Here is a 23,851-nt window from a genome sequence, read left to right as displayed (position 1 = left end):
GGACCGTATGGTACATCTGTGCCTCCAGGCCCAGTCTAGTGTGGGGCACAGCGGTAAAGGCAGAGTATGCTTAGAGATGATGGATGAACAGATGAAAGAGCTCGTGGCGGGAAGGTAGTTGGTTAACTGCGATGGTTTTCTGCTGCCTACAATGAAAAATGGATATCACATTCTTCTAGGTCTCCAACAATGGCTGGTGGGCTGTTTGCTGTGAGTAAGAAATATTTTGAATATCTGGGGTCTTATGATACAGGAATGGAAGTTTGGGGAGGAGAAAACCTCGAATTCTCCTTTAGGGTAAGTATTCCAGTCTTCTCTTTGGACGTGTTCATAACTTATTCTCTCTTTGGGAACCATGATATTTGCTGTGAGACCCACCCAGGTGGACTTTTCTCCCTATTGGGAGTTTATCTGATTCTGAAAGATGATGACACGCATATCCTATAAACATGCTTTCTTTCTTTTTTCAGCTTTTTAAAAAGTGTGCTTTTGTTAGATTTTAGGCCAGAAAGGGCCTTGCAAGTAGTTCCCTCTCACTCTATGGAGAGGAGGAAATGAGACTAGGAGAGAGGTGATGTGCTCAGGGTTAGGTTCCTCCTGATCCTGTCTTCTGGAGCCTTTATTTCATTAATTCCTTATGAAGTGGCCTCTTTATTTAGCACAGTGGCTTTCACACTTTCACACATGTAAGAATTTATTTATTTTTTTTGGAAACAGAGTCTTGCTTTGTTATTGAGGCTGGAGCTTGGTGGCACGATCTTGGCTCACTACAACCTCCACCCCCCAGGTTCAAGTGATTCTCCTGCCTTGGCCTCCCGAGTAGCTGGGATTACAGGCACACACCACCACACCTGGCTAATTTTTGTATTTTCAGTAAAGACAGGGTTTTGCCATGTTGGCCAGGCTGCTCTTGAACTCCTGACTTCAGGTGATCCACCTGCCTTGGCCTTCTGAAGTGCTAGAATTAATAGGCATGAGCTACCACGCCCAGTCAGCACATGTAAGAATTGCTGGGGAAACTTGTTAGAAAGGCAGATTGACAAGCACAATCTAGAAAGTCAGATTTGATAGCTTTAGGGTGGGACCAAAATTCTGCTTTTTGTAAAAGGCCTACCTACCAGTGCTACTGTACATGGCCCTTGGAAACCATTGGAGAACTCCTAGCATTTCAGTACCTTTTCCAGTTAATGAAATCTTCCATTTTAAAGCATCAAAACTTTGTGTAAATGTTTGTGCTTTTCAGTGGAAAATTAAGATTTTTCATAATATTTTATATGGTGTCCCGCCCTCATAAAAACTGTGAATAAACAACAATTTGGCCTTCTACCGAGGACTCATGCCCTCCATAATAAGTACCAGATGCTGTCCTTGGTTGTCCCATCTTTGGGAAGAGGAGATATTCAAGGCCATCAGTCCCAGTGTGAGATGGGCCCAGATGCCTTGACCTGTTGAGTCTTTGCGTGTGCTTTTAATGGTCTCTCTGCCTCTTCCCTAGGTGTCAGGCTGCTCTACCTGTTTATAGAAGCTCTTCCTTTCCCCCTTCCAAACCTCTCTTCTTCCTTGCTGCTTTCCTATCTTCTGTGGCTAGGAGATCAGGTAATCAAGCCTGTGTTTTCTTTAATGAGTAAGCGGGTTGCCAGCGAGGTCTCTGTGGATGCTCCTGTGAGTCAAGTGCATGAGCTTTAGTGCATGGACTTTGGGGTCTTGGCTCCCATAGCTTATTTGTTTTGGGGGCTGCTTTTGTGCTGTTTGCCCACATTCTGTGTCATGAGTGTGTTGGGTAGGTGGCCTCCTGCCCGATGGAGGCTGAGCATCTGGGCAGCATCCATCATGCATTGTGTGTGCCTGGCCTCCTTGCTGCAGGTGCTACGGGCCCGCAGCTCTCCCCTGCTCATCACCTGGCCTCTCCTTTTCTGTGTGTGCAGATCTGGCAGTGTGGTGGGACTCTGGAAACACACCCATGTTCCCACGTTGGCCATGTTTTCCCCAAGCAAGCTCCCTACTCACGCAGCAAGGCTCTGGCCAACAGTGTCCGTGCAGCTGAAGTGTGGATGGATGAATTTAAAGAGCTCTACTACCATCGCAACCCCCGTGCCCGCTTGGTGAGTTCCTCGGCCCACCTGCACTATATCTGGCTCCATCTGAACAACAGCAGCTAATCGTGGCTTCCCCAACAGAATCTATCTGGTTCCAGAAATAGAGAATAAAGTGTGTACTCACATACAAGTATGGGGAGACTTTATTCCGCCATTTGTAATAGTTACATGCAGTCAAATCTTGTTATTTGCCGCTGTTATATTCTGTAAAGCCACCACAAACACTGACTTCGTGAAAACAGAGCCATCGCTCTTAGGGGAAATGCAGGGTTAGGTTCCTGTCAGACTTGGGCCACAACAGTTTTGTCAGCAGATCAATACTGAACCTTGTTTTCAGTGTGTTTCTGTTCAAAGGCACCTATTTAGTATATATCATTGCATCATTAACATCGCAGTCATGGCTAACAGCACGGTAACGCATGCCTGAATGAAGCTTCCCTAGCACGTGTTATTTTCTCTTCATCACCACCTTCTTGCATATAGGGACACTAGATAGCAGTTCAGTACTACAACTGGGGGACATTCTAGAATGGCCAGTGAAGTCACCATTACAAAGCAGAAAAAAGTGTGGTGCCCAATAGATGGTGACAGGGACATTGGTTTACAGGATGAGAGCTAAAACAAGAAGGCAGTCTGTCACCTTGCATCACCTGGGAATGTGAGTGTCGGGCAACTCAAAACTTTTTGTCCACAAATGTGTGTGAAAATTAGAAAACACTACCAGTGTTGATTTGGGGGTTACAAATAAATTTAATTACAGCAGGTAGGGAAATTCACAGATACAGAAGCAGTAAATAATGAGGATGGACTGAACCAATGAAGACTGTTGAGGACACCCGGTGTCACATGCCAGGCATTGTCCATGTATGGTGGCTTACCTCTTCGTAGTCAGTAGTGTTGAGTCCACAAACCCAGGGTGCAAATTAAGGCACCGTTCTTCACCTTAAAGCTGTTGCTCAGGGACACACCCTCCTTAAACTAGGGGTCTGTTACCTCCCTCTAGAGGCTTCTTCTTAGCACCCTGGAAGCTTACTTTTTTAAAACAGGGAATCTGTTCTGCTTCCATTTCCAGATGGAAGGACTACTGGAGAGTGGCCCAGGGCCCCGCTGCTACTCTTTCTCACCATGTCACGGCCATGGAAACCCCCCACTGCCAGCCTAACAGATGCCTTTCTTCCTCCCCACTCAGAGCCCTTGCTGGCCCCATCTCTCTGAATGATGGTGAAGGTGTGCCTGCAGTAGCTGAAGTTTCAGCCCTGTTGGCTTGCTCCCCCAGGTCCCAGCCACGCACTGTAGTGACACTGGCCCAACCACCCACTGCACTGAGCCCGTAGGAGGCTGAGGCTCAGCCTCAGACTGTGTTCTTCCTCAAAGTGATTTATCTCGGGGAATTATTGTCTGCCCCAGATCCTTGTTCTGCCTCCACCTCAGAGACCACTGTGAATGAGGGATCTGCCTTTTCTTTCCCAGACCTTGGGCTTCAGGCCCCAAAGCTGATAGGTGGTAGAGCTGGGCCTGGGGCCTGTACTCTGCAGTGCACCTCTTTTTCTGCTCTGCAGAGCCTGAGGGCTCTCAGCTGAACTCCCACTCAGCCCGTGTCTGGCTCTAGTCTCCATGGTCATTTGCCTCTGCTTCCTCTGTCTTGCCCAGTACCGTGGAGTAGAAACAGTTGCTCTTTCCTGATGCACAGTTTGGAACCCATAGTTTCCTTTTCCTGAGGGTTCCCAGAGAATATGTTAGGGAGGCCCTGAATGCACCCTTAGGCTGCATGCCCAAGTGTTACGTGGATACTTGGTTGAAGCTGGGGGCACAGTGACTCTCATCAGTGAAAGAACTTCTGGGAAATAGCAGAAATACAAAATCTTATTCAAACATTTACTTATTATTACCATTTTGTTCAATATTTAACTTGTCAGTTTTTAATTGTTTAACATGACAGTGCAGATATGGTAACAGCTCTGCACTAAGCATTTTTCTCGCGGCTGCGCATTTGCCATGCTAAATAGAAGCTTGCTTTATTATTCGAAAGTTCTCAGTCATTGTTTTGTTCATAAAACCAAACCACAAATATTTCTTATTGCAGCATTTTGCTCTTACCATCATAAGTAAATATTGATACTTCAATATGTTGAGAACATAATTACATCTAGAATATTTACCTGTGTTTGAAAGCGGATATTCAGATGTTAGTAGTAAATCAGAAAGTCATGGCATATGTCACAGTAAAACTGACGCTTCCCTGGTTGGGTGTCAGGATGACCTCTGATCACAGGCATGGGTCACAGGTCCAGGATCCATAGATGCCAGTGCAGCCCCAGGGCTTGGCTCCTCCACTCCATCAGCAGGCAGGTTGTCCCCTACCCTCCTGCATCTGGTCACACCTCCCGCCAACAGAGTACCTGGGAATGGAATTGTCTGTGTGACAGCGTCTCATACTAGAAGCTGGAATTAGGCATGAAGCTGTTTTGTATCATATTTACATGGACTATCATCTTTACATTTCTGTTATGTTTACAGGCTCTGCACAGGGTCTGGCATACAACGAATGCTCTGTCAAAGCTGGCTGGTAGTTAGTGAGTGAGCCTTGGTAACTTTGATAGGAAGCACTAGGACCCGTGGGATCTCACTGTTTTGTTGTTTTCTCAGGAACCTTTTGGGGACGTGACAGAGAGGAAGCAGCTCCGGGCCAAGCTCCAGTGTAAGGACTTCAAGTGGTTCTTGGAGACTGTGTATCCAGAACTGCATGTGCCTGAAGACAGGCCTGGCTTCTTTGGGATGGTGAGTGAGGGTGGTGGGCCCACGGCAGGCAGGGAGTTCCCTGGCCTCTGGGTCTGATCTACAAATTCTGGGCAAGAAAGGCTACTTCATGGGGATCACTGGCTTCCTCCACTCCCACCCACCTGCCCGTCCCCCCGCGCCCTTCCCCCCCCACCTTTTTATCCACGGCTCTTTCTCCCTGTGAGTTTCTGGGCCTTAGGTGCAGAATGTCAGAGCTGGAAGCTATCTCAGAGTTGACAACTATATGCCTCCCATTTTGTAGATAAGGAAACAGGCTTATCTGGTGTTTCCATGTCCTAGTTTTTACTAACACCTTATCACATTACTTCTGGTGTCAATGGCTGGACTAGTTAATAATCCCAAGTTTGGGAGTTTGCAGAGGCCATAGTGGGTATAGGGGAGTCAATTCTCGTATTTCAGAAAACCTAAAAGAAATGTTTTTGGGATGAGACCAGATAAAATGTGCAGTGTCTTTTGCCTTTGCTAGGAAATACACCAGCTTAGGGAGGTCTCCTCTGCTGTGATGTGTTGATCATAAGTGCTGGTGTTCCATTCTGGAAGTCATTGATACATACAAAGCAGGATATTCATGTTACATTCTATGTTCATTATGAAAATATTCAAACAAACAGAAATGCAGAGAAAATGATATAGTGAATACCATCCCTGAGATTCTAGAATTTTCAAGATCCTGCCTCTCTTGCTTTCTCTCTCCTCTACTTCACCTCTCCATGTTTCTCTTTTTAAGCAAATCCCAGGCAGTGTGTCATTTCTCACCTCTGCATTTTAGTATGCATTTTCATAACATTTGGACATTATCTTACAAAAATTTCTTGTTATCATTTAATGTCTAGTTCTGATTCCTATTCCCCCAACTTTTCCAGTTTCTCTTTGAGTGGCTGGCTAATTCAAATTTGGATCCAAACAAGGTCCACACATTGCATGTGGCGGTGGTGTCTTGTCTCCTAAATCTCTTTTAATCTAAGACAGTCCTCTTCCTTTTTTTGGTTAATCTTCAGCTTGGTGAAAAAACAAGGTCAGTTACCTGTGGAGTGTCTCACTCCTGCAATTACTAATTCTTTCTTTGTGGTGCATTTAAGTTGTGCCTCTCTCTCCATATTTCTTGAAGATGGAAGTGAGTTGTAAAGGTTTGATTAGAGTCAGGATCCACCTTTTTGCAAGAACACTTTGTGGGTGATGTTTTGTGTTCACGTTGTCATATCAGGAGCACAGGAAGTATGGTCATCTTGTGTAGTGATAAGGTTGGCCAGTGGGTTCACGGAGCATCCCTCACCTGGATTGGTCATTGTAAGGCCCCCCCCCAGCCTCTGTCTCATGTTTTTAGTAGCCACTGATAACCATTGCCTAGACCCATTATTTCAAATGGAGTTGCCACATGGTGATTTTTCTGTTTCATTTCTTCCACATTTATTAGCTGAAATTTTTCTGTGAAGAAGAACACTCCCTCATTAAATTTTTCGGTAAAGAAGAACACTCCCTAATTCTGTATGAATTTTAGAATTCATACAGAAAAGGCACGATAAATTCTTAAGTCTTTTTCTTTATGTGCTTATTTTCAGAGTAAGAGTTGGTATTTTAGTTTTCTCCAGTTGTATCTAGTGGCTTGTTTTTTTTGTTTGTTGGCTCATTGTTTTTTTGGCTTTTTCTCTTCTTGAGTGCCATTCAGTCTAACTAATGGGTGTTAAAATGTCCAATGTATTTCAATCAATTCATCTTTTTTTTGGAGACAGGCTTCTATTCTGTCACCCAGCCTGGGGTGCAGTGGTACTGTCATAGCTCACTGTAGCCTGAATCACTGGGCTCAAGTGATCTCCCACCTCAGCCTCCCTAGTAGCTGGGACTACAGGTGAGTACCACCACACCCAGCTAATTTTTTTTAAAAGAATATCTTTTTAAAAAAATTATTATACTTTAAGTTATGGGATACATGTGTGCAGAACGTGCAGGTTTATTATGTAGGTACACACATGCCATGGTGATTTGTTGCACCCATCAACCCATCATCTACATGAGGTATTTCTCCTAATGCTATCCCTCCCCTAAGCCCCCACCCTCTGACTGTCCCTGGTGTGTGACGTTCCCTTCCCTATGTCCATGTGTTCTCATTGTTCAACTCCCACTTATAAGTGAGAGCATGCGGTGTTTGGTTTTCTGTTCTTGTGTTAGTTTGCTGAGAATGATGGTTTCCAGCTTCATCCATGTCCCTGCAAAGGACATGAACTCATCCTTTTTTTATGGCTGCATAGTATTCCATTGTATATATGTGCCACATTTTCTTTATCCAGTATATCATTGATGGGCATTTGGGTTGGTTCCAAGTCTTTGCTATTGTGAACAGTGCTGCAATAAACATACCTGTGCATGTGTCTTTATGATTTACAATCCTTTGGGTATATACCCAGTAATGGGATTGCTGGGTCAAATGGTATTTCTAGTTCTAGATGCTTGAGGAATCACCACACTGTCTTCCACAATGGTTGAACTAATTGACACTCCCACCAACAGTGTAAAAGCATTCCTATTTCTCCACATCCTCTCCAGCATCTGTTGTTTCCTGACTTTTTAATGATCGCCATTCTAACTGGTATGAGATGGTATCTCATTGTGGTTTTGATTTGCATTTCTCTAGTGACCAGTGATGATGAGCTTTTTAAAATATGTTTGTTAGCTGTATAAATGTCTTCTTTTGAAAAATGTCTGTTCATACATATCCTTTGCCAACTTTTTGATGGGATTTTTTTTTTCTTGTAAATTTGTTTAAGTTCTTTGTAGATTCTGGATATTAGCCCTTTGTCAGATGGATAGATTGCAAAAATTTTCTCGCATTCTGTAGGTTACCTGTTCACTCTGATGATAGTTTCTTTTGCTGTGCAGAAGCTCTTTAGTTTAATTAGATCTCATTTATCAGTTTTGGCTTTTGTTGCCACTGCTTTGGTATTTTAGTCATGAAGTCTTTGCCGATGCCTATGTTCTGAATGGTATTGGTAGGTTTTCTTCTGGGATATTTATGGTTTTAGGTCTTATGTTTATGTCTTCACTCCATCTTGAGTTAATTTTTGTGTAAGGTGTAAGGAAGGGGTCCAGTTTCAGCTTTCTGCATATGGCTAGCCATTTTTCCCAACACCATTTATTAAATAGGGAATCCTTTTCCCATTGCTTGTTTTTGTCAAGTTTGTCAAAGATCAGATGGTTGTAGATGTATGGTGGTGTCTGAGGCTCTGTTCTGTTCCATTGGTCTATATATGTGTTTTGGTACCATGCTGTTTTGGTTACCGTGGCCTTGTAGTATGGTTTGAAGTCAGGTAGCGTGATGCCTCCAGCTTTGTTCTTTTTGCTTAGGATTGTCTTGCCTATACAGGTTCTTTTTTGGTTCCATACAAAATTTAAAGTAGTTTTTTCTGATTATCTGAAGAAAGTCAGTGGTAGCTTGATGGGGATAGCATTGAATCTATAAATTACTTTGGGCAGCATGGCCATTTTCATGATATTGATTCTTCCTATCAATGAGCATGGAATGTTTTTTCATTTGTTTGTGTCCTCTATTTCCTTGAGCAGTGGTTTGTAGGTCTCCTTAAAGAGGTCCTTGACATCCCTTATAAGTTGTATTCCAAGGTATTTTATTCTGCTTGTAGCAATCGTGAATGGGAGTTCACTCATTATTTGGCTCTCTGTTTGTCTATTATTGGTGTATAGGAATGCTTGTGATTTTTGCACATTGGTTTTTTTTCTCGAGACTTTGCTGAAGTTACTTATCAGCTTGAGGAGATTTTGGCCTGAGATGATGGGGTTTTCTAAATATACAATCATGCCATCTGTAAACAAAGACAATTTGATGTCCTCTCTTCCTATTTGAATACGCTTTATTTCTTTCTCTTGCTTGATTGCTCTAGCAAAAGCTTCCAATACTATATATTGAGTAGTAGTAGTGAGAGAGCGTATCCTCATCTTGTACCGGTTTTCAAAGGGAAATGCTTCCGGCTTTTGCCCATTCAGTATGATATTGGCTGTGGGTTTGTCATAAATAGCTCTTATTATTTTGAAATATGTTCCATCAGTACCTAGTTTATTGAGAGTCCTTAGCATGAAGGGGTGTTGAATTTTATTGAAGGCTTTTTCTGCATCTATTGAGATAACCATGTGGTTTTTGTCATTGGTTCTGATTATGTGATGGATTACATTTATTTATTTGCATATGTTGAACCAGCCTTGCACCCCAGGGATGAAGCTGACTTGATCTTGGTGGATAAGCTTTTTGATGTGCTGCTGGATTCGGTTTGCCAGTATTTTATTGCGAATTTTCACATCAATGTTCATCAGGGATATTGGCCTGAAATTTTCTTTTTTTTGTTGTATCTCTGCCAGGTTTTGGTATCAAGATGATCTGGCCTCATAAAATGAGTTAGGGAGGATTCCCTCTTTTTGTATTGTTTGGAATAGTTTCAGAAGGAATGGTATCAGCTCCTCTGTGTACCTCTGGTAGAATTTGGTTCTGAATCCATCTGGGCCTGGGCTTTTTTTGATTGGTAGGCTATTAATTACTGCCTCAATTTCAGAACTTGTTATTGGTCTATGCAGGGATTCGACTTTTTCCTGGCTTAGTCTTGGGAGAATGTATGTGTCCAGGAATTTATCCATTTCTTCTAGATTTTCTAGTTTATTTGCATTGAGGTGTTTATAGTAGTCTCTGATAGTAGTTTGTATTCCTGTGGGATCAGTGATGATATCCCCTTTCTCATTTTTTATTATGTCTATTTGATTCTTCTGTCATTTTTTCTTTATTATTCTGGGTTGTGGTCTATGTATTTTGTTGATCCTTTCAAAAAACCAGCTCCTGGATTCATTGATTTTTTTGAAGAGTTTTTTGTGTCTCTATCTCCTTCAGTTCTGTTCTAATCTTAGTTCTATTGCTTGTCTTCTGCTAGCTTTTGAATTTGTTTGCTTTTGCTTCTCTAGTTCTTTTAACTGCGATGTTTGGGTGTCAATTTTAGAGCTTTCCTGCTTTAACCTGTGGGCATTTAGCGCTATAAATTTCCCTCTAAACACTGCTTTAGCTGTGTCCCAGGGATTCTAGTATATTGTGTCTTTGTTCTCATTGGTTTCAAAGAACTTATTTATTTCTGCCTTAATTTCCTTATTTGCCCAGTAGTCATTCAGGAGCAGGTTGTTCAGTTTCCATATATGTGTGGTTTTGAGTGAGTTTCTTAATCTGAGTTCTAATTTGATTGCATTGTGGTCTGAGAGACTGTTATGATTTCCATTCTTTAGCATTTGCTGAGGAGTGTTTTACTTGCAATTATGTGGTCGATTTTAGAATAAGTACCACGTGGTGCTGAGAAGAATGTATATTCTGTTGATTTGGGGTGGTGAGTTCTGTAGATGTCTATTAGTTCTGCTTGGTCCAGAGCTGAGTTCAAATCCTGAATATCCTTGTTAGTTTTCTTTCTCGTTGATCTGTCTAATATTGACAGTGGGGTGTTAAAGTCTCCCACTGTTATTGGGTGGGAGTCTAAGTCTCATTGTAGGTCTCTAAGAACTTGCTTTATGAATGTGGATGCTCCTGTATCGGGTGCATATATATTTAGGATAGTTAGCTCTTCTTGTTGCATTGATCCCTTTACCATTATGTAATGCCCTTCTTTGTCTTTTTTGATCTTTGTTGGTTTAAATTGTTTTATCAGATACTAGGATTGCAGCTCCTGCTTTTTTTTTTTTTTTTTTTTTTTTTTTTTTTTTNTTTTTTTTTTTTTTTTTTTTTTTTTTTTTTTTTTTTTTTTTTTTTTTTTTTTTTTTTTTTTTTTTTTTTTTTTTTTTTTTTTTTTTTTTTTTTCTCTCCATTTGCTTGGTAAGTATTCCTCCATCCCTTTATTTTGAGCCTATGTGTGTCTTTGCATGTGAGATGGGTCTTCTGAATACAGCACACCGATGGGTCTTGACTCTATCCAATTTGCCAGTCTGTGTCTTTTAATTGGGGCATTTAGCATGTTTACATTTAAGATTAATATTGTTATGTGTGGATTTGATCCTATCATTATGATGCTAGCTGGTTATTTTGCCCATTAGTTGCTACAGTTTCTTCCTAGTGATGATGGTCTTTACAATTTGGTACCAGTTTTTCTTTTTTATGTTTAGTGCTTCCTTCAGGAGTTCTTATAAAGCAGGCCTGGTGGGGTGGTGACAGAATCTCTCAGCATTTGCTTGTCTGTAAAGGATTTTTTTTCTCCTTCATTTATGAAGGTTAGTTTGGCTGGATATGAAACTCTGGGGTTGAAAATTCTTTTCTTTAAGAATGTTGAATATTGAGCCCCACTCTTTTCTGGCTTGGGCTTTCCTTTGTGGGTAATCCAACCTTTCTCTCTGGCTAACCTTAACATTTTTCTCCCATTTCAACCTTGGTGAATCTGATGATTATGTGTCTTGGGGTTGCTTTTCTTGAGGAGTATCTTTGTTGTGTTTCCTGTATTTCCTGAATTTCAATGTTGGCCACTCTTGCTAGGTTGGGGGAAGTTCTCCTGGATAGTATCCTGAAGGGTGTTTTCCACCTTGGTTACATTCTCCCTGTCACTTTCAAGCATACTAATCAAGCGTAGGTTTGGTCTTTTCACATAGTCCCATATTTCTTGGAGGCATTGTTTGTTCCTTTTCATTTTTTTTCTCTAATCTTGTCTTCACGCTTTATTTCATTAAGTTGATCTTCAATCTCTGATATCCTTTATTCTGCTTGACCAACTTGGCTGTTGATACCTGTGTAAGCTTCATGAAGTTCTCATGCTGTGTTTTTCAGCTCCATCAGGTCAGTTATGTTCTTCTCTAAACTGGTTATTCTAGTTAGCAATTCCTCTAACCTTTTTTCAAGGTTCTTAGCTTTCTTGCATTGGGTTAGAACATGCTTCTTTAGCTTGGAGGAGTCTGTTATTACCCACCTTCTGCAGCCCACTTCTGTCAATTTGTCAAACTCATTCTCCATCCAGTTTTGTTCCCTTGCTGGCGAGGAGTTGTGATTCTTTGGAGAAGAGATGGTCTGGTTTTTGGAATTTGCAGCCTTTTTGTGCTGGTTTTTCCCCATCTTCTTGAATTTAGCTACCTTTGATCTTTAATGTTGGTGACCTTTGGATGGGGTTTCTGTGTGGATGTACTTTTTATTGATGTTGATGCTGTTCATTTCTGTTTGTTAGTTTTCCTTCTAACAGTCAGGCCCCTCTGCTGTAGGTCTGCTGGAGGTCCACTCCAGACCGTGTTTGCCTGGGTATCACCAGTAGAGGCTGTAGAACAGCAAAGATTGCTGCCTGTTCCTTCCTCTGGAAGCTTCATCCCAGAGTGGCACCCACCAGATGCCAGCCAGAACTCTCCTGTATGAGGTGTCTGTTGACTCCTGCTAGGAGGTATCAGCAGTCGGGAGGCATGGGGGTCAGGGACCCACTTGAGGAGGCAGTCTGTCCCTTAGCAGAGCTTGAGTGCTATGCTGGGAGATCTGCTGCTCTCTTCAGAGCTGGTAGGCAGGAACATTTAAGTCTGCTGAAGCTGTGTTCACAGCCACCTCTTCCTCCAGGTGCTCCGTTTCGGGGAGATGGGAGTTTTATCTATAAGCTCCTGACTGGAGCTGCTGCCTTTCTTTCAGAGACACCCTACCCAGAGAGGAAGAATCTAGAGAGACAGTCTGGCCACAGCGGCTTTGCTGAGTTGGGTGGGCTCCGCCAGTTTGAACTTCCCAGCTGCTTTGTTTACACTGTGGGGGAAAACCACCTACTCAAGTCTCAGTAATGGCAAACGCCCCATCCCCCAACGAAGCTCGAGAGTCCCAAGTTGACTTCAGACTGCTGTGCTGGCAGCAAGAATTTCAAGCCAGTCGATCTTAGCTTGTGGGCTCCATGGGGTGGGATTTGCTGAGCCCGACCACTTGGCTCCCTGACGTCAGCCCCGTTTCCAGTAGAGTGAATGGTTCTGTCTTGCTGGCATACCAGACACCACTGGGGTATGAAAAAACATTCTTGCAGCTAGCTTAGTATCTAAATGGCTGCCCAGTTTTGTGCTTGGAACCCAGAGCCCTGGTGGTGTAGGCACCGGAGGGAACCTCCTGTTCTGCAGGTTCAGAGTCCATGGGAAAAGCGTAGTATCTGAGCCGGAGTGCTCCCTCACGGCACAGTCCCTCATGGCTTCCCTTGGCTGGGGAGGGAGTTTCCCTACCCCTCATGCTTCCTGGGTGAGGTGATGCCCCACCTTGCTTCAGTTCACCCTCCATGAGCTGCACCCACTGTCTAACCAGTCCCAAAGAGATGAACCAGGTACCTCAGTTGGAAATGCAGAAATCACCTGCCTTCTTCATTGATCTCACTGGGAGCTGCAGACCGGAGCTGTTCCCATTTGGCCATCTTACCAGCCACCTCCCTGGCTAATTTTCTATTTTTCTTTTTAGTAGAGACAAGGTCTTACTTTATTGCCCAGGCTGGTCTCGAACTCCTGAGCTTAAGATTTCTCCTGCCAAGGCCTCCCAAAGTGCTGGGATTACAGGCGTTGAGCCACTGCCCAATTCATCTTTTAAAAAAACATATTAAAATTGTTTTTGGCAAGTGGCAGACCCTTTATTTTGGCTTCTGTGGTCTTTGACCCCTTATATAAGTGGCTTTGATAGCCTCCTTGATTCTAGCCAAGTTGTCCCATTCAAGTCTTCAACACTTCCTGCCATTCCTCCCAGAGGCCCTGCTCCTTTGTTGGGGAATTATGTTGGGAGCCAGTCTGGATGTTGGTGGTGCCCGTTGCTATGTGTTGTCATTGCTTCAGACCATGCAGTTTAAAAAAACTGTCATGAGAGCCACAGTTGTAATTTAAAAATTTTTAGTTACCATATTAAGAAAAGAAACAAGTAAAGTAAATGAAATATTTAACTCAGTATATCCCAATAATATCATTTCAACATGATATAAATTTTTATATCCTATATAAAATAAGTGAATACAAATATGTATTCATTGAGGTATTTTACATTCTTTTTTCATACTAAGCCTTGAAATCTGGTGAATTTTATACTTAGAGCATATCTCAATTTGGATTAGTCAAATTTCAAGTGTCCAGTGGCCACAGTGGCCAGTGGCTGCCACATGGTCTAGCACAGCTCTATATTTTTCTCAGTGGGCAGAGAAAGGAAATTCATATTTTTGAGAAACAGATCATGAACTTATATCAATATCTGAAAATCCAATGTAGTCTTATAAAATTTTCTTTGCTATCATACTCGTATTTCTTTTTTCTTACCCTGAAAATCTTGGTTTTAAACAATATTAACCTAATTGCTTATTTTCTTTATCCTAAAATATATTTAAAATAGTTTCAAGATAGTTAATACAGTATTACAGCTGGCAGTGTTATACTGAATGAGGTTTACAATTTCTTTGCAGCTCAATTTGTTTCTATAATATATTTCATAGGTAGTATTGTTAAACATACTATGCTCTAAAGTGATTTAAAATAATTCTTTTTTTTGTTTGTTTTTTTGAGACAGACTCTCACCTTGTCACCCAGGCTGGAGTGCAGTGGTGCAGTCTTGGCTCACTGCAACCTCTGCCCTCTGGGTTCAAGCGATTCTCCCGCCTCAGCCTCCCAAGTAGCTGGGACTATAGACGTGAGCTGCCACACCTGGATAGTTTTTGTATTTTAGTAGAGACAGGGTTTTGCCATGTTGGCCAGGCTGGTCTAGAGCTTCTGGCCTCAAGCATTCCACCTGCCTCTGCCTCCCAAAGTGCTGGGATCACAGGCTTGAGCCACCGAACCTAGCCTAAAATAATTCTTTCTCAGTGCCTATCACCTGCTTGATTTAGCTAGCTTGATTAATCTAGTTCGAGGTACCAACCCAGGTATATTGGGACTTGTGCAGCAGTAAGGCTGCCACTAATGAGAAAGGAAGAGAGAGGAGCTTTCAAGTCATGAAGGGTTCATCTCTCTGGTCCTCAGGCTTATCAACTTAAAACAGGGATAAAGATTCTTGCCTACAGAACAAGGAAGCACTTTTAAAGCTAGAAGATGCTGCACAGGAAAGACTCTTACCTTTGTGCCTAGCTGTTGAAGCAGGCTCTCCTCTCATACCAGGTACCCTTCCCAAACCTAGCGTGGCATCTGTTAGCGTGTATAAATCTGGACTGAAATGCCAACTTTATGGTTTATTTAGCTCCAGAACAAAGGACTAAAAGATTACTGCTTTGACTACAACCCTCCCGATGAAAACCAGATCATGGGACACCAGGTCATTCTGTACCTCTGTCACGGGATGGGCCAGAATCAGGTAGGTATGAGCCTCAGAAGAGGAGAAAACTGTGTGTTTTGTTAAAAAAATTAAACACTTGAGTTTTTTCTTGTAAAAGTAATATTTGGGAAATATAAAAAGTGGAAGCCTGGGGTAAATGGCGGGACTCAGAGAGACTACCGTTAAAATTAAAACGTGTTTTCTTCCCATCGTTTTTTACACATAACGCATAAGGATTATGTGCTATAAATATTATCATAATGTCTCTGATTTATGTTCCATTATTTCCATTCCCTTCATCATACTTTTCTTATGTTATTAGATATTCTTTGAGAATATCATTCCTAGTGGCCTCTTGCTATTTCATTGTGTGCCTGTATTGCTGTTTAGTTTACTGTTTCCCTGCCTCCCTGTCTTTGCAATTATAAATAACCCTGCCTCTAACCCCTTGGGTCAGACAGAAGGAAGGATAAAATAACAGATCTGCATTTCAGATGATTTCCTTAGAATTAATTGTTAAGTGGAATTATAGGTTTAATGCATAGGGCCACCTTGCAAGGTGGTGTTTAGCTGGGGGCCCAGGTATATCTGTCTGATTGAAGGGCTGTACTTCAGTCCGGGCAGGGGAGGCTCAGTCCTGGGGGAGTCTGAAGACCCAAACAGGAACTCCAGCCCTGGAAAGCAGATGGCAGGGCGCTTGGAGGATGTAGGAATGGAGAGAAGTGTTGGTTCTGGGCCTCTGAAGCTTTACCGTACTAAGAAGTTATCAGACACCAGGAAACAAAGGGATGAAGATTCAGACTTTTTTTCCAATCTGGATTCACCCCAGTGCTATTTGAATATGAAGCCTCTTGATGGTCAACAATAAACTTTCATAATTCAGACCCCTGCAACCTCAAGTTATTTAGGTTTTCATCACTGTTTAGAACAGCCTTCCTCAAAGCTGATGTACCTGAGTGCTAACGTCAGCATCATCTGGGAACTTGGAAATGCACATTCTCAGACTGATCCCAACCCTGCTGAATCCCAGACCCTTATTTTAAGCAGCTTTTCAGGAGATATGGTTTGAGAAGCCCTGCTCTGTCCACCCCAATAATACCCACCTGTGTCAGAATTTTTGGAAGGGGCCAGTGGGGTGGGTGGGTGTCTTGTCAAAGATGCAGAAAATGCAGCTTCCTAGGCCCCTTATTCCCTGTCTGCGATGGGGCCAGCAATCAGCATTTTTAACAGGCACTGTAGGTAGTTCCTAGGTATGCTTGGGCAGGAAAACCATTGCCTGGGAAGAACCACGTCTTCCTGTTAGTGATCACATTGCCTGCTTGTGCACAGCACTTTACATTTTCCAGGAACTGTTGTATCCATTATATTCGGGGTTTGTGGGGAGAGACTGAGGAAAAGGAGAGCAAGCAGCTAGTCAAGGCCACAGAGAGCCCCCAAGACCTTGTGGTGGGATGGGTCCGTGTTCTTTCCTCCCAGCCCACACCAACACGGCATTCAGCACTGCAGGCAGGAGGTGACGTGCACCAGCCCTGTCTCACTATCTAGCAATCCGGGCAGACGTGGGAAGGGCCATTTCCTCCACGCTTGGGAAGCACTGCAGTAGCGGTCCACTGAGGGCTGCGGGGTGCAGAGGAGCCCATCACACAGGCTCGTGTTGGGGGTGAGGTGCGTGCGTGACCCCACCCATGCTCTTGTGATCCCAGGTTCTTGTCCAGCCATCTTTCTTCTTGCCATGTCAGTGGAATGTGTTGTGTTACATGTTGGCTGCCCCATTTTTAGTTTTTCGAGTACACATCCCAGAAAGAAATACGCTATAACACCCACCAGCCAGAGGGCTGCATTGCTGTGGAAGCTGGAATGGATATCCTTACCATGCATCTCTGCAAAGAAACTGCCCCAGAGAATCAGAAGTTCATCTTGCAGGAGGTAGGTGAACTGACTCCTTCTTCCCTGCTGACAGTCCCTGGGCTGTAAGGGACAGTGTGAGAGGGATTCTCTCTGGCATAGTCCTGGTGAGGATCAGGATGTGGTCACACACATACAGGCGCTCTGGAAGACCTGAAACATCAGCCCCAGTAAGCCTAGGGGGTGGTGATGGCAGGAGAGGTGGAGTCCTGGCACACGGTGTCAGTGGCACCGCCTTCCTTCCTCATCGTCCAGTCCCTTTCAGGCTTTTCCAGTTCCCTTGTACTCCAATGAGCTGCAGGCACTAAGATGGAAACAGCTCTCACAAATGCATTCAGAGATGGAAAGGGCTTTAAATGAGTGAGCCAAATAGCCCAAGTGTAAGGGTATTAGCCAAAGTGTTAGATACAGGTATAAGCCACTCCATCTCTCTAAGCCTTGTTTTTCCCAGCTCTAAAATAGGTACAGTAGGCTGGGTGCGGTGGCTCCCATCTGTAATCCCAGCACTTTGGGAGGCTGAGGCAGGCAGATCACCTGAGGCCAGGAGTTTGAGACCAGCCTGACCAACAAATAGCCAGGTGTGGTGGCACATTCCTATAGTCCCATCTACTTGCTTGGGAGGCTGAAGCAGGAGCATCACTTGAATCCAGAGGCGGAGGTTGCAGTGAGCCCAAATCAGGCCACTGCACTGTAGCCTGGAAGATAGTGAGATCTATCTCAAAAAAAAAAAAGTAGGTACAATAATAGCAGCCTATTTAGTGAGGATTAGATGCATAGCCAGAAATGTTCTTTGGAAACTCTAAAGCTCAATAGATATTAGTTGTTACTTGTGGTACTGTAACCAAGAAAACACCTCTGATGGTGTAGGCACCCTGGCTAGTCATTGTTGATTTGAAACACGGGCTGGCCCTGCCACACATGCAGTCAGCCCGTGTCAGGACCTGTAAATCAATCATATCCTTTGACTCACTAAAAAGCATGTGAGGGAATAAATCCAAAGAAAATCATTCAAAAGAAGAAAATCCATTCTTTTTTATCTCCCTGGGAAGCTTTCCCTCCCAATATACTGCTTATAAATGAGTTTATTCTATGCTTTGTGTGTGTGTGTGTGTGACTTTTTGTTTTTTCTTTTTTGTGGAGACAGGGTCTCACTCTATTGCCCAGGCAGGTCTCAAACTCCTGAGCTCAAGCTATCCTCCCGCCTCTGTCTCCCTAAGGGCTGGGATTACAGGCGTGAGCCACAGCGCCTGGCATAAATGGGCTTATTCTAAAGATGATTAAAAATTGGAATATGTTTCCCTACAGAAAAATGTTATCACTAGCAATGACATTTGCAGGCTGCCCGGAAAAGCCAGGCGCCATAGTGTTAGCTATTGGGTATAGGAAAATAAGAAGGAAAAATACTTCTGCACACCCCAGAAGTCGTCGATCTTCTTGCATGTCCTCCTCTTCCCATCTTTCTCCCAACGGTAATCCATCATGAGCCCTTAAGGACTGGCAGGGAACGCTAGAAACAATAAAATTGGTTTGACATATCCAAAATGTTATCTTAAATTTCAGTGACCATTTAAAGAAAAGGAAGTTTGTTTAGGAGGCTGTGAAGAAGGATACTTAATTGGATTCTGTACTTTTCTTCAGGACACTTAATACTTTGATTCACAAGTGAAAAGGTTACAGCTTGATTTATTATATTTCATCAGTGATGCCCTAAATATATATATGTGTAAAACAAGTATATATTGAACAGAAACGTATTTGAATTCTGAAGGAAATGTACCCAATTGTATTGACTGGACTGTAATAGAAAGCTTGTTTTTAGGTCTTAGGGCTGGATCTTTTTTTTGAGACAGAGTCTTGCTCTGTCACCCAGGCTGGAGTGCAGTGGTGCAATCTTGGCTCACTGTAGCCTCTACCTCCTGGGTTCAAGCGATTCTCCTGCCTCAGCCTCCCGAGTAGCTGGGACTACAGGTGCCCATCACCATGCCCGGCTAATTTTTTGTATTTTTAGCAGAGACAGGGTTTCACCAAGTTGGCCAGGTTGGTCTAGAACTCCTGGCCTCAAGTGATCTGCCTGCCTCGGCCTCCCAAAGTGCTGGGATTACAGGCGTGAGCCACTGTGCCCAGACTTGTATTTTCTTATGTAGACCTAAAAACCTCTGAAATGTCATTTCTTGGATTCTACAAAACATGAGTTTGGATTTTTTGGAATGAAAACACAAGTTCCATTTAGTGATATAAGGCAGCACATCACAAAGGCTTTTCACCGAAGTTATGCTATTCCCTCTGCCTGTTTGCTGCTCAGCCATGATTAAGTGCGTTGCTTATAACAGAGAGGGAGAGGGAAAAGATAAACACCAGGCCTGAGAGACAGACTTGCTGAGATAACTGAGCAAGCTGGCAGAAAGGAGAGAAGCAGGAAGTCGTTAAAGAAGACCATCGTCTTTGGGGTTTGGAGAGTAGCACAGAGCGTAGAACCCACTGCCTCTCACGCTGATGTGTAACAGGTGAGGAGCTCAGGCCACGTGACTGGCTCCCTCGCCCAGCTGGTCTGTGGCTGAGCTGCGACTACAGCCGAGTTTCCACACTCTGTTTAAATGCCTAAGAGAAAGAGATCACCCTGCACGGAATGGGTTGACCTAAGAGGAGTGAAAGAGATAAACAAAGGATCTTTGTTTCTGATTTCCCTGAAGGAAGGGAAATGCGGTAAGGAGCTGTAGGGTCTGACACATGCCCAGAGCCGCCAGCAGGTGGCACCATCGGCCCTGTGAGAGTCAAGAGGGGCACAGCCTGTACAAGCAGGGCACAGCCTGTACAAGCGTGGTGTTCCCTGGGACAGTCCTGAGTTGCTGATCAACACGGAAGACACTTACCCTTCAATAAATATTTCTAAAATAATAGAAATCAGACCCTGAGCTCTTTAGAATACATTTTTAGGGAAAAGAGACTTTTCTGATGACTTGCCTGTCATTCTGTATGTTATCTTTTGTAGGATGGTTCTTTATTTCACGAACAGTCCCAGAAGTGTGTCCAGGCTGCAAGGAAGGAGTCAAGTGACAGTTTCGTCCCACTCTTACGAGACTGTACCAGCTCAGATCATCAGAAATGGTTCTTCAAGGAGCGCATGTTTTGAAGCCTCGTGTATCAAGGGGCCCATCGAAGGACCAGAACTCTGCCCAACAAAGACTTTAGCTAAGCAGTGACTGGAGCCCACTAAAAACTAGGCTGCTCTGCTTTGAGGAGGAAATCATTTTGCTGTTTGTGAAAGTGTTGTTGGATTTAGTAAAAACGCGAATAAGCTTTGTACTTATTTTGAAAACTTTTAAAATGTTCCAAAATACCATATTTTCATAGGGTAATCATCAAATGTTAACCCTTGGTATTTAGAAAATTAAAACCTTGTAATATTTTTCTATCAAGATGTACATTTTACAGTCATACCTTTTATTCTCATTAGCAAAACAGGTCAAGATTTTATTTTGGTATTTACTAGAATTCCCAGGTCTGAAGATATCTGCATGGGTGGAAATCAGGCTCCTGCAACGTACTTTGCATTAATTGATAATACCTCAACTGTGAGGTTAGAGTTTTCCCCATACAGAGAGACTGACACTAGGAACATTATATCAATTTCTTCACCTCATTGAGATCTTCTAGGTATATTTGATAAAGAATGCTTTTTGGTTACAAGTTGCTACCACAGTTAATACTCTATGATGTTCATGTCAGCCAAAGAGGACTAACCAAAGCTGAAATCTCAAAGAACAGTGTGCTTTACTAAGCTAAGTAAACTTGAGAGCAAAATTCTAACAATGCCTCACTGTAGTGTGGCTGGCTACTTTTATTAATGACAACCATGACTTTAAAACATGTTTACATTGTTTTTAATTTTTATCATACAGGGAGAAATGTAATGTTCTTTATGAAATGTCTTTTTCAAGTTTGTTCATGAATAACATTTGGTAACAATCAGCGTTAGAGTTTGTGCTGCTGCAACTGCTGTGAAAATTTCTCTGAGTAATTCTGATTTGTGAATGATCCCAGGTGAACCCTGAGATTTTGTCTACCTGATTAAATCTATATGAAAGATTAAAAAGATGTGAGAACACTGACTGCAGATCTTTGTTTTTGTACTGTAAACCAAAAATAAAATTCTAGGGCTGGGTGCAGTGGCTCATGCCTGATCCCAACACTTTGGGAGGCCAAGGTGGGCAGATCACTTGAGGTCAGGAGTTCAAGACCAACCTAGTCAACATAGCAAAACCCCGTCTCTACTAAAAATACAAAAATTAGCTCACATGGTGGTATGCGCCTGTAATCCCAGCTACTCCGGAGGCTGAGGCAGGAGAATCGCTTGAATCCAGGAGATGGAGGTTGCAGTGAGTCGAGATTGTGCCACTACACTCCAGCCTGGGTGACAGAGCCAGACTCCATCTCAAAAATAAAATTCTAGGCTTCCCCATCTGACTGAATGGACCCCTCTCTCAGCCAAGAAGCACCCCAAAGAACCTGAAAAACTAGTTTAGGCCATGATGCGAAGGGGGCAGTATCTAGACTAGCCTCATCATCCTCTCCTTCCTTTGGAGAGGAGAGACTTTCACATTAAACAGACATTCACATTCAAACAGATCTCTCAAGATGGACCAAACAGACTCTTTGTAGCAATAAATACCAAATTCCAACCTGACTCTGGTATATCCTATGACAGATCGTGGGCCCTCAAAGAAATGCAAGTATTTTGCCCCAAAATATATTTCTTTAACATATTCTGAAATGGCCCTGCAAAGCTGTCTCTTTTGGGGAAATTTACGGGTTGTAGAGAATCTCCTTCCCTAACTAGGTCTTTTCTGGAGAGTCTGATACTTTTTAAGGTCTGATAAGAGGCATTCACATCTATTCTCACTGAAGCCTGCCACCAGGAGCTTCATGTATGATAACAACCTTGGCTTCCACAACCACTGTTTGATCTTAGCTCAAGCCGACTTGGACTCTTCAGGCAGAGCTTAACTCTTTCAACCAATTGCTAATCAGAAAATCTTTGAATTTGCCTGTGACCTGGCAGCATTCCCCAACCCCACTACTTTGAGATGTCCTGGCTTTCCAGGCCAAACCAATGTATACCCAATGTGTTGATTTATGTCTATCTGTAACTTCTGTTTCTCTAAAATGTATAAAATCAAGCTGTAACCAGCCACCTTGGGCACATATTCTCAGGTCCTCCTGGGGCCGTGTCACAGGCCATGATCCTTAACCTTGGCAAAATAAACCTCTAAATTAATTGAGACCTGTCTCAAATACTTTTTGGTTTCCAGGGCCAATCAGATGGGAGTGATGAAGACACACGAGCAATTGATTAAAAAGCATCAGTTTGTGTCTCAGGCTCTTTTTGACATACATTCTCCATTCAGATTCTGGCAAGGACCAGTTTAACAATTACCCAGAAACAACTTGGCTTGGGCTGGCTCAGAGCCATCTGATGCATCTTCCTGTACTTCAGTTTCTTCATCAGAAAAACAGGGATAATGAAACCAAGATATGGGATAGCTGTGAGGATTAAATAACACAGAGCAGGTCAGAGCTTAGCTTAGACCTGGTTTCTGGATGTTGGATCGTGCACAAGAAAGAATTCAGGGTGAGTCCACAGAGCAAAGTGAAAGCAAGCTTATTAGAGAAGAAACAAGAATGGCTATTCCATAGACGGCAGCTCCGAGGACTACTGCTTGCCTATTTCTATGGTTATTTCTTGATTACATGCTAAACAAGGGTGGATGATACAAGAGTTTTCTGGGAAAGGGGGCAAGGATTTCCCAGAACTGAGAGCTCGTCCTCATAGACCATACAGAGTAACTTCCCAGCATTGCCATGGCATTTGTAAACTGTCATGGTGCTGGTGGGAATGTCTTTAGCAGGTTAATGCATTAAAATTAATGTATAATGAGCAGTGAGGACCACCAGAGGTTGCTTTCATCCCATTTTGGTTTTGATGGGTTTTGGCCGGCTTCTTCACTGCATCCTGTCTTATCAGCGGGGTGTTCGTGACCTGTATCTTGTGCCGACCCCATCTCATCCTGCAGCTAAGAATGCAGCCCAGCAGGTCTCAGCCTCGTGTTACCCAGCCCCTGTTCAAGATGGAGGCACTGTGGTTTGAACACCTCTGACACTGGCCCACAGTATGGGCTTATTAAATATCAGCTTCTACTTTCAGAAATGTACTATAATATTTATTCAAAAAGAAAAGTAGTTTAGCTTTTTTTAATCTTTGCGGGATTAAACAGCTCCTTAGCAGGCAGGAATAGCTTTCGACACAGCTCGGTTCTCATAAATGTGAGGCTCTGTAGGCCGAGCTTCCCTTCCTACTGCTGTGGGAACTTGTGAAAACAGGCACGATGCCCCACTCAGTCCATGAGCTAGGAAGTCCTGCCCTGCCTCCCCTCCCCAGCATTTCTGCCATGTCAGTGTGAGCTTGATGAAGGGGTGTCAGGCCCTCCCAGATGCAGAGAGACAGTTCAGGCAGACATAAAATTAATGCCGACAGAACCATCGAGAGTGGAGGGAGGCTGCGGAGGCTGCATTTCTGAGCATTTGCTGAGCATGGCAGCTCATTAGCTTCGCTTGAGAAGTTGCCCCTCTAACTTCTGCATCGGCTTACATTCAGTCATTTTTAGGCTCAAAAAAAGTCAATATAAAATAAAAATCTTATTTTGGGGGGTGTCAAGGGAAATCTTTTCACAGACTGGGAATGAATTTACAGTATCTTGAGAAAACGTTCCTTTCACCGATGGCTGAAGAGTCTGAGAAAAAGCCCACAGCAACATGAGGGAAT

The 23,851-nt window shown here is 43.1% G+C and overlaps 1 protein-coding gene across 1 annotated transcript in view; it reads left to right on the top strand.

Annotated features, from left to right (window-relative positions):
- Nucleotides 1–21,140, top strand: part of GALNT12 (polypeptide N-acetylgalactosaminyltransferase 12) — a 45,437-nt gene extending 24,297 nt beyond the window's left edge. Inside the window, exons 5-10 of the mRNA XM_017527824.2 lie at nucleotides 180–297; nucleotides 1,926–2,102; nucleotides 4,743–4,874; nucleotides 15,052–15,165; nucleotides 16,906–17,052; nucleotides 20,021–21,140. Of these exons, the coding sequence (XP_017383313.1) occupies nucleotides 180–297; nucleotides 1,926–2,102; nucleotides 4,743–4,874; nucleotides 15,052–15,165; nucleotides 16,906–17,052; nucleotides 20,021–20,161 (829 nt within the window). The 3' untranslated portion in view covers nucleotides 20,162–21,140. The remainder of the gene's footprint in view (nucleotides 1–179; nucleotides 298–1,925; nucleotides 2,103–4,742; nucleotides 4,875–15,051; nucleotides 15,166–16,905; nucleotides 17,053–20,020) is intronic.
- Nucleotides 21,141–23,851: the final 2,711 nt, after the last annotated feature.

Source organism: Cebus imitator, unplaced genomic scaffold, assembly GCF_001604975.1.
Source record: "Cebus imitator isolate Cc_AM_T3 unplaced genomic scaffold, Cebus_imitator-1.0 Scaffold51, whole genome shotgun sequence".
NCBI classification, from domain to species: Eukaryota; Metazoa; Chordata; class Mammalia; order Primates; family Cebidae; genus Cebus; species Cebus imitator.
The sequence above is the reverse complement of the archived record's forward strand: the minus strand, read 5'-3'. Positions and strand labels throughout refer to the sequence as shown.